The sequence below is a fragment of the Fusarium oxysporum genome, chromosome X, assembly GCF_013085055.1.
Source record: "Fusarium oxysporum Fo47 chromosome X, complete sequence".
NCBI lineage: Eukaryota > Fungi > Ascomycota > Sordariomycetes > Hypocreales > Nectriaceae > Fusarium > Fusarium oxysporum.
The window spans coordinates 2,750,755-2,760,748 of record NC_072849.1 but is presented as its reverse complement, the minus strand read 5'-3'; the positions used below and the strand labels follow the sequence as shown (position 1 = coordinate 2,760,748).

General features: G+C 38.0%; 3 protein-coding genes across 3 annotated transcripts; 1 reads left to right on the top strand and 2 right to left on the bottom strand.

The window, feature by feature from the left end:
- Positions 1-635: 635 nt before the first annotated feature.
- FOBCDRAFT_191551 (Alpha/Beta hydrolase protein) lies at positions 636-1,801 on the top strand (the record flags this gene model as incomplete). The annotated part of the gene is made up of 2 exons (XM_054707309.1): positions 636-836; positions 890-1,801. 2 exons carry the CDS (start codon positions 636-638, stop codon positions 1,799-1,801), a joined length of 1,113 nt encoding a protein of 370 aa, XP_054563284.1.
- Positions 1,802-3,559: 1,758 nt separating this feature from the next.
- FOBCDRAFT_265129 (uncharacterized protein) lies at positions 3,560-4,740 on the bottom strand (the record flags this gene model as incomplete). The annotated part of the gene is made up of 4 exons (XM_054707308.2): positions 3,560-3,604; positions 3,665-3,691; positions 3,753-4,286; positions 4,339-4,740. The coding sequence occupies 4 exons, from the start codon at positions 4,738-4,740 to the stop codon at positions 3,560-3,562; spliced, it is 1,008 nt and encodes a 335-aa protein (XP_054563283.2).
- A 3,751-nt stretch (positions 4,741-8,491) lies between these two features.
- Positions 8,492-9,566, bottom strand: FOBCDRAFT_146491 (putative hydrolase; the record flags this gene model as incomplete). The annotated part of the gene is made up of 2 exons (XM_054707307.1): positions 8,492-9,331; positions 9,384-9,566. 2 exons carry the CDS (start codon positions 9,564-9,566, stop codon positions 8,492-8,494), a joined length of 1,023 nt encoding a protein of 340 aa, XP_054563282.1.
- Positions 9,567-9,994: the final 428 nt, after the last annotated feature.

Here is a 9,994-nt window from a genome sequence, read left to right as displayed (position 1 = left end):
AGGCTGACGGCAAGGGAAAAAAAAAAAAAAAAAAAAAGTATTATTATCTCTTAATTATTAAGTAATATAGTTTAGGCTTATTAATATAAAGATGCTTTATTAATAGCTAATAAGCTAAGTTTTATTTACTGCTAAATAAATATATATATATATTAAGGTATATAAGAGTTAAATAAAGTCGGTTTAACTCTGTTTGTCTTTCTTTATTATATAAGTTAAATAGCATGTATTTAACTTATTATAGGGTAGGTAGATATTTATTAGAGGAAAAAGGTAGGGCACCTATTCTTATGTGTATTAGAATGTGTTGGGTTGTAATAGTGGGGGCATGGCACAAGTAGGAGGATAGCACAGAAAGTTAAAAAGAAATGCTCATTCCAAACTCAGAACTTACTAGGTTACGTACTGCCGTGCTATCCGTCTCCTGTGGCACTATTATCCCTGCAGAAAGTTTGTTTTGGCCCGACACTTCCAGCTAGTTGGTTACATTAATTACTTCTAGCGCTGCAGGATCGGCCATTCGATGCCGTTCATCCAATGCCGAATATCCACAACAGATGTATCATTTGCTTGCTTAAAGGTGACTTACTGCCTCTGTTACGGCACACAAACGTATTTCTCTGGAGCTAATCAAAATGGAGCACGTTGCGTTGATTGCCCTCACAGCCTTTACAACATTCTGCTTCCTTCTCATTGCTTATTATACTCTGTATCCAACTGATCCGCAGATAATACCCTCCCCCCTCCACATTAGTCGTTCTCTCCCCGAAGAGGAAATTAAAAACCTACCTTACCAGCCTGACTTCTTTCCGGGTGCCCGCGACGTTGAAACCGAAGTAAGCTGTCCATGTCCTCCACCTTAGATGTTCATCATACTCATTAAATTAAGTACGGCTCCATCCGCGTCTACGAATGGGGACCGGAGACAGGGCCAAAAGTCGTTCTGATACATGGCATGTCCACTTGTGCAATGACACTGGGTCCTATAGCTAAAGCTCTAGTCTCCCGCGGTTGTCGGGTTTTGCTATTCGACCTCTTTGGTCGGGGGTTTTCAGATGGCGTCGGCGACCTGCCTTACGACATTCGCCTTTACACAACTCAGGTTCTACTCGTGCTGGCTTCTTCTCCACTCTCATGGACAGGTTCAAACTCATTAAGATTAATTGGCTATTCACTCGGTGGAGCCATCGCTGCCTCTTTTGCCGTCGACTTTCCTCACATGGTTTCGAGCCTGATTCTGCTCGCTCCAGCTGGACTCATCCGCTCAACCGATCTAGGCTTGACCTTCTGGTTCCTGTTCAAGTCAGGTCTTGTACCGAAGCGTGTATTGCATGCCTTAATGCGTGTTCAATTGCAAAGCACTACGAACAGCGGTGGGGTAAAAGAGCAACATAGCTCACCTCAGGAGACTGATAAGATTCCTACCGATCTCTGGACAGCTAGTTCAAGCGTCAACAAGCTGTCACTTCAAGAGCAGGTGTCTGCGTATATGCCATGGATAGTAGCGCATCACCGCGGTTTCGTCCCCGCCTTTACATCCTGTGCGCGATTCTCGCCCTTGACGGATCAGCATCGGGTCTGGCGGGCGTTAGGGAAGCGAAAGGTGGGCAGCACAGCTGTAATAATTGGTGATGCAGACGAGGTTATCAACACTACGTGGTACGAAAAGAATGGGCTGCCACTACTCGGAGGCCAGGAGCGCGTAATGTGGAAGGTCTTGCCTGGCAGCCACGACTTCGTGATGACCGCGCCGGAGCTAATCATGCGTGAGATCGATATTCTTTGGGGGTTGCATGCGTAGGGAAGAAAAATTGATCGATTAATCAACGAGTTCACAGAAACTAGCCGCAGAAAGTGAACCACCCTGGCAGCCACAGCACTATTCCCATGATTGGGACCTGTCTGCAGCCATCAACGGATTACAACATAACAGCTTCTTTCCCTCTTCAGAAGAGCCTAACCTTGGCTACTATTGAATATTGGCAGTTAGTGCGAAATTAATTACACGCGTAGGTAATTGTAAGTCGACCAGACCTTTTTGTAGTTGTTCTTCAGGTTATAAGTTTATAGTCTCCGATTGCTGCCCAGATATTGATATCTAGTACAAGATCTTCTTGTGATGGATACCATTGCTGAGGAGGAGGAGAGTTCATTTATTAATCGTAATAAGCAAGGATCGATATAATGAGATGGTAGATAGATAGATTTTATTACGGTCGGGAGAACGAATCTCATCGGGCCAGCAGGTACGCTAAGCTATTTACGATTCCTCCGCATTGATCCGGTCTATATAAGGGAAAGCCTCTTCTTAAGTCTTTTTCGTTGAAGCCTCGCTTAACTCCGCTTCATAGATCTGCTTGAAGGCCGACTTCAAGTGTTCGGCATCCTATCTTCAGCAGCTAAAGCATGGTCTGTCAACTTGAAGCTGTTTGTTATTGGTGATTGACTGCAGTGTTAATAGTTGGTAAGTTTCTGTTTCTCCCCGTCTCAACTCTCCTCTCGGCTTAATTTTCCCGTCGTCATTGCAAATTTGACTGGCGCTCAGCTCGCACTGGCTCTGGGTTAGGTGTCGACTTTCGTCCGTCTGACGCCAAATTTCTGCCCAGAAAGAAGGAAAGGTTGCCCATTATGCCTTATCTAGCTTATCGCATGGCTTTAGGTATAAGATTTATGGCTAGTCTCCTAATAATTATGGCACCGAGCAGGGCTATAAAGCTGGTTTAAGATATTAATGTTGGCTGACTTGCTAGCCAGGTAGAAATACCTCTTATTAAGTAAGTATTATATATTACTGGCTTTATTTATATAGCTTACCATCAATCTACCCGTCTTAATATCCTCCTTATTGCTGAGTTAGTGCATCTTTATAATTATTACATGATTCTTTTATCTAATAGTTCCCTATAGGTATGGGCGCGCTGCTTTACTAAAACTCATCTAATCACTTTCCTTTAGACCGTCACCAGTGTCTTAATAATGCATTTAAAGACGCTGAATCGTATGTCGATGCTACTTAAAGAATTATACATCGTGCAGAAGACCCGGCCTTAGCCAATGGATTATATAATGCAGATATTTACAGTCGTGGCAAAGATGGTATCGCCATATCTGATGACTAAATGTATGCTTGCCATCATTAGGACGCCCTTCTCAAAGCTCCTCCGTTTAAAGATAGTTTCAAAAAGTGAAGCTTTAATAAGGCGGATTAGAGTATTGTAGGGATGAATCTTATCTACATTTAGTTTTATAACAGCGTATTTCTCTAGATGCTTCAAGATGTCCGTAAAGAGAATGCTGGCAAGAAGGAGGGTCCATCTCTAAGTATTTGGAGAGCAAGCTTTTGTCTAGAGAGACAAAACTTAACCCCTTCGCAGACTCAAACCAAGATGGTAAGGGAGTGAACGGTCCTTGAGTTTCAGTAGCTGTAGTCTGCAAAGTTCTTAGAGGATGGCGTGAGTCGTCATCAGGTTGACAGCCGAGAAATTGGCCGGCTTGTACACTTTCGTTACCTTGTCTCCAGTAGTGTCTATTCACTCAGAGCCCTCCCATGGTGACTCTCTCAAATCAAGTCTTTGTCGAATGGAGCTTTCCGTTGGAAAGTCTCCTGTAACAGATTCATCCTCATGACATGCACCAGATGGGAGCAACTTAACAACAGACACACATCGACATAGTACAGCACGACCGCCATCTAAGATTCCAATTCTATTGCTCATATCCTGTGTTTTTTATAAGTTGGGGCTTCCACTGACCAAAGAATTTTCCAGCTCGATCAGCCGCTCAATTGACTGTACTGCATCTCCATCCATGCTTGAGAGCTCTACAGTTGGAAGAGGACGCCTCACCCGGCCATCGCCATAACCAAACCACTTGCGGCAGGATGTCTTAACACCCGAGATTCCAAACTTTAGCAAAGCGGCATCGGCACTAGAAAGACCTTTCTGTATCGCTGCTGCTCGCTCTAAGTCACCTGCTGAGTAGGCCCGTAATAGCTCAACATGGACTCTAGGAACCACGTTGGCTAGGGCGGCGATAACACCTGCTGAGCCACAAACCAGGCCCGGGAGCATAAAATCTGCCTTGCCTGCAAAGGCAGAGAACTTTTCGGTCGTAAGGGCAGCAGTAACCCTTTGAAGCTTACCAAGATTTCCACAGGTTAGCTTGACACCGCTAATATTGGGCAGCTCTCTCGCCAACTCGACGATAAGATCAGAATCAACATCGATTCCACTCGCTACATGCGGGAAGTTATAGATAACTATAGGCAACTTTGATTCAGCGGCCACCTATCACGGGTTATTCAAGGTCACGTTATCCGAGGGGACGTCAAGAATATACATCTCTGTAGAAAGATTGAATAATAGGCTTTGTCATGGCGGCTGCCCAATAGCTAGGTGGAAGAACCAGCGCGTAGTCTGCCCCAGCCAGTTGAGCTTGACTAATAAGCTCTAGTGTCTGGCGCACACTATTGGAGCTGCACCCAGCAATAATTGGCGTCTGTCGTTCGAAAAGGTTGGCCGTGGACCGAATGTACGAGATGATTTCTACCCGTTCTTTGTCGCTTAGATGGGTGGCTTCGCCATTACTGCCGTGGACTACCAGCCCGGTGATTTCAGCTTTGAGAAGTCGTTGGACATGCTTGGCAATGCTGTCAAAGTCGATGTTTTCCTGTCCATCAAAAAAGGTAATGGCTGGAGCGTATACTCCATGTGGAGGGGGCCCAGATACTCGAGATATCATGCTCGGTTGATCGCGAGCGGTTTCTTTGAATGAGTTTGAGAATGTTTATTGAATACATATACACCTTAAAGCTCTCTATATATATAAGTTTTGGAATCGTATATCGCAAATTCCTGCTCCACACATCCATAATTAAGCTCCATTCTTTGGTGTGTTTTCTGAAGATGGGTAATTGGAGAAGCTAGCCTCTCAGGGCCGGGCTCCACCGCCGTGAGCTCATGGATGCATTGCTGTTGGGGGTGAATTAGAGGGGAAAGCCATGTGTGCCCCGCTTGGACAGACTTCGGCGCTCTTTGTTGGAGGTAAAAACTACGATGGATTCAGGTTGCTTATCGACCAGGATGAAAATTGATGTGACAATCCAAGCTCCCTCCTCTAATCTGGCAATTTATAGCACACAATGCCTGATAGCAGCCCTGCCTTGCATACGATGCCTGCCATCACCTGTGTTCGCTGCCGAAAGCGCAAGAGGAAATGTGACCGTACATTACCCAAATGCGAAGATTTTGATTGATCTAGAACAGAATAAATCCCTTTAGAAGAGAGAAAAGCTCGAGACACTGCGTCCGTGCCATGGTACTACGTTCAAGGCCTAGAAGCACGGCTTGCGCTCGTCGAGACGAAACTGGCACTTTGTAAGGGGAAGTTTGGCAAGCGGAGCTTAACGACTGGTTCCACGCCTACGTCGTACTTGATATGTCTCTGCCCGGCCACCAGCTTTTTTTCATGCACCTCGTTTGTGTCATCGGCGCCTACTACTAAAAGAGTCCAAGCACACAGATCAATGGCCTCTACACCGAGGCCGTGAACATATACCACTTTAATTAGCTACTAGGTGTGCCTAATCTCTTTTAGTAGTTTTTTTATCTTATAGATCTATTAGTAGTATACTAGTTTAAATTATAGTATAATTACTTTAAAATTTTTATACTAGTAATATAGTAAGTATTTATATATTTCCTATTTATAATATAAATTATTATTAGGTATATTAGGTATTATTACTAAGAAATAAGTATTATCTTCTTTACTTTATGAGTAGTATTTATATTAATAATATTTGTATAATATCTATAAGATATCCTTATAATTTAGGTTTATAAGTAATATCCTAATATTATTATTCTTATTAAACTATTATTCTTAATATAATAGATTTATAATATTATATTAGTAATATACTTTAATATATATTTCTTTAATTTCCTTAGTATTTTTATATCTCTTAGCCCCTTATATATACCTATCTTTAGGTAATAGGTATATTCTTTTTCTAACTTTATTATATAGTAGTTTACAGGGTTATTTCTACCTATTCTTAAGTTATTTATCTTCCCTGCAAAGGTATTATATAGCTTATTATATTATACCTCCTCTGTGTCTTATACTTTAGGAGTATTAATAGTAATAGGTATATATTTTACTTTTTACCTCTTATTCCTTTTTAACTACTTCTTCTTTCTTTTAAAGTATTATCTGAGTAAACCTAGGTGCTTTATACTTAATAATATACCTTTTTTAGTATTTACTATAAGAGTTAATCTATCTTATTAAATAATAGTTTTTATAGGGATATTATTTATTGCCTTAGATAATTATACTTATTTATCTTTCTTAGGCAGACTTATTTTTCCTTTTATAATTACCCCAAGGGTTTAAGGTTCTTTAAGGTTATCCTTTTTAATATCTTTCTTCTTTTTTTATCTTTTCTTTTATTACTTCTATTATTTATATACCTTATTTTCTAGGTCTTATATATATTTATAATAGTATTAACTATTTGCTTTATTTCTTTTAATTCTTTATTATTATTTTTCTTCTTTAGTTAATACCCTAAGTTATCTTCTAGGATAACTCTTAGGCTTAGGTTTTATAAACTTAATTATAAAATTTAAAACTATTTTATAACTACTTAAGGTTATTTTTAGTATTTAAGTATATATAGCTATTTAGGGGTCTTATTATTTAATTAGTCCTAGGGTTTACTTACCTTAGTTTAAATCCTTAGCTCTTCTAGGTTTTAGGTAATTATATATTATATATTTAAATTAGTTATAATTATAATACTTATATTTAAATATATCTTATTAGCAGTAGTTATTACCAGGCTTAATAGCTCTAAGTGCTATAAGTCCTAGCTATATATTATATATAATATTATTTTATTAGTTACTTTATTATTATCCTTGGTTTTAAGAGTTATCCTAGTTATTATTATTATATCACTAGTTAGGGTAATATATATTAAAAGTATTTCCGTATTTATAATTTACTTTCTCTCTTTTATATTTATACTATCTTTTATTAATTTTAATTACTATAGTAATATACTCTATTAGACCTCCTTTTAGTCTATTAGCTAAGTATAACTTATTCTTAACCTTTTCCTTTAACCCTTTATAATATATCTCTATTAAGGCTTTATTATCTTATTTTATCTTAGATATAAGATATTAGAATTTAGCAAAGTAGGCCATATAGTATTTATACTACTTAAGTATAAATAGCTTTATAACAGCTTATTATTTTCTCTTAACTACATTAAAGTAATCCTTAAGGGCTTATTAATATAAAGAAGTCTTATTAATAGCTAATAAGCTTAGTTCTAGGAAAGTATTAATAAATATAATTTATATACTAATAAGTAATAATAATAATTAGTAAGGTTAATATAGGATTAGTAATAATTATAATAAAGTAATACTAATTATAATGAATTATTTATAATTACAGAGTCTTAATATTAATTTATTTTTATAAGGGTTAATAATAATTAGTAGAAAATATAAGGTATATATAATAGAGCCGCTAGGGTTATAATAATATACTTATATATATTACTTCTTTTTATATAAAAGTAAATAAAAATATAAGGTAAATATAAGGTTTAAAAATTATTATTATATAATATATAAATATAATATAACTTTAACCTCTTAAAGCTTAAATTTCTAGCTTTAGTTTCTAAATTTAATAATCTTTATTATATATATATTATATCTAATTATATATATAAATCTTATATATTAATAAGTAAGACTTATTAATAGCTAAGTATAATATATTTAGTATATTATTAGGTTTAGTCTTTATTTATTTAGGTATTATAATAATTATACTAAAGAAATTAAGTTAAGTTTTATATAAATTAATTACTAAAAGCTAAATTAACTTAAAACTTTAACTAGCTTTATTAATTAAGTATATATATAAGGGTATATAACTAATTAATATTATATATAAAAATAAATAAAGTAAAATTAATAAAAAAGTAATAACTTAAATTAAAATAAATATAATATAAGAAAGGAAAGTATAATACTTACCTTTTATAATACTTACTTATTAACTATCTTATTTAAGTTTTATTTAATTTTAATATTAAAAACTTATATTTTTATAAAATATAAATTAACCTTAGAAATAAATATAACTTAATTCATAATCTAATAATACTATTATAAACTCTTATATAAATTAAATATAAGCTAACCTATTAGTATAATAACTCTAAGGGTTAACTTATAATATTATAGGCAGGCATATTATATAAAATCCTATATTATAGAAAACTTATAAAATACTAAGTATCTCCTGAAATAATATAACACTAGACTAATAAGCATTCCCACTGATAAGTGCTTTTCAACTCACCTTGTAAAGTACCTATAGATAAATGTCTAAAAACAAGCATACCTGAACTTGTAATTAATTATAGGGATGTCTATTCGTGTGTGCTCTGAGGCCATAATTACAAGCCTAAGCTAGGGTTTATGGAGTTATCCATCCACTTCAAGTCCACGGCTGGAACATGCACGTTCTGTCTGAGCCCTTCCAAAAAAAATTTAATCTTGCCAGCCACCCATCCAGGATTCTCATCGGCAAACCAATGCCCCGCTTTTGGAATGATATCATAAACAGCATTTGTCAAAACTGGTCCCCATAGCGTTCGTAAAAGTCCGACGGGTGCAATGCTGGCCTCGCCACCCAACACAAGTGCTGGAATATCAAGAGGTTTTCCTCGTAGAGTTTTGTTGAAGAACGCTACGTCTGCCTTGACTGTATAGGCTGCGAAGGGACTAAGCATCGCTCTCAAGAAACCAGGTTTTCTGATGCTCGTGACATATTGGTTGAGAACATCTTCGGGAATCACGTTTGCCCCCGCATATGAGGCATGGAAGAAATACCATGTGAGCAGTTCCTTTTCACGGCCGGTAAGGAATGTAGTTGCTAGCTCGGGAATGGTAAACATCGCTAGTTGCCAGTTCGAATTGATGTTCCACTCATAAGTTGGTGACCAAATATGCTCGTAACCAAATCCAGGCAGGGTATATTCTCCAAGTCCTATCCCCCTAACGAGGCCGGGATTTTGAGCGGCGAGCGCGACCGCGGGACCACAGCCCTTGTCGTGCGCAAAGACATAAGTAGAGTTGATTTGGAGGTAGTCGAGTATGCCTTTTACGTCCCGCGCGATAGCTTCGGCTGAGTAGTCGTTATCAAGGGCCAGCAGACTGTCGCCCATACCGCGATTGTCTGGGGTGATGACTGTGTAATTATCTGCGAGGAGCGGCCCCAGCAAGCGCCACGTCAACTGCTCTGTTGAGTTAGTAATCAAGTAGACGAAAGTAGGAACTGAAACCCACGCTATGCTGCGGATTGCCGTGGATTAGGACGAGAGGCGGACCACTTCCAGCATATCGAAAATGGAGGCCGATACCGTCGACTTTGACCCTTCCGTGCCGCCATTTATTAAAGTCTGATGTTGTACTTCCGGAAACAAGTCCGAGCAAGACGAAGATGAGCGAGATATGAACGAGTTGGATCATGGCTGACTTTTTCATAGTTCAACGACTTTTTGAGATCATTGAGAGGAGATGGAACGTCGAGGGTTTTCGACTCCAATGTTGTATATATATCTCCTTTAGTGAGCCTGGGGCCCAGACTCTGTGTTATACAGCTTCGCTATTTAAACTTCCCTTCCCCCAGCTAACTTTAAGAAGGTTTTGGCAAAGTATAGGGTTGATTTCAAAGCACAAGTGTACGACCGCTCGGTATAGGTAATATTAAGGATATAGTATGGCAGATCTAAGGATATTACTCAACACGAACCAATGATACCACAGGGTGTCAGAGCCTTGAATATTAAGCCCTAGCCCGGCCCGTTGATTTTGGCGCCAAGCGTAGTTGTCCGATGATTCGGACAATAAAGAAAGTCCGACAGGTCCGACTGATGGATATCGCCCTAACTATCATG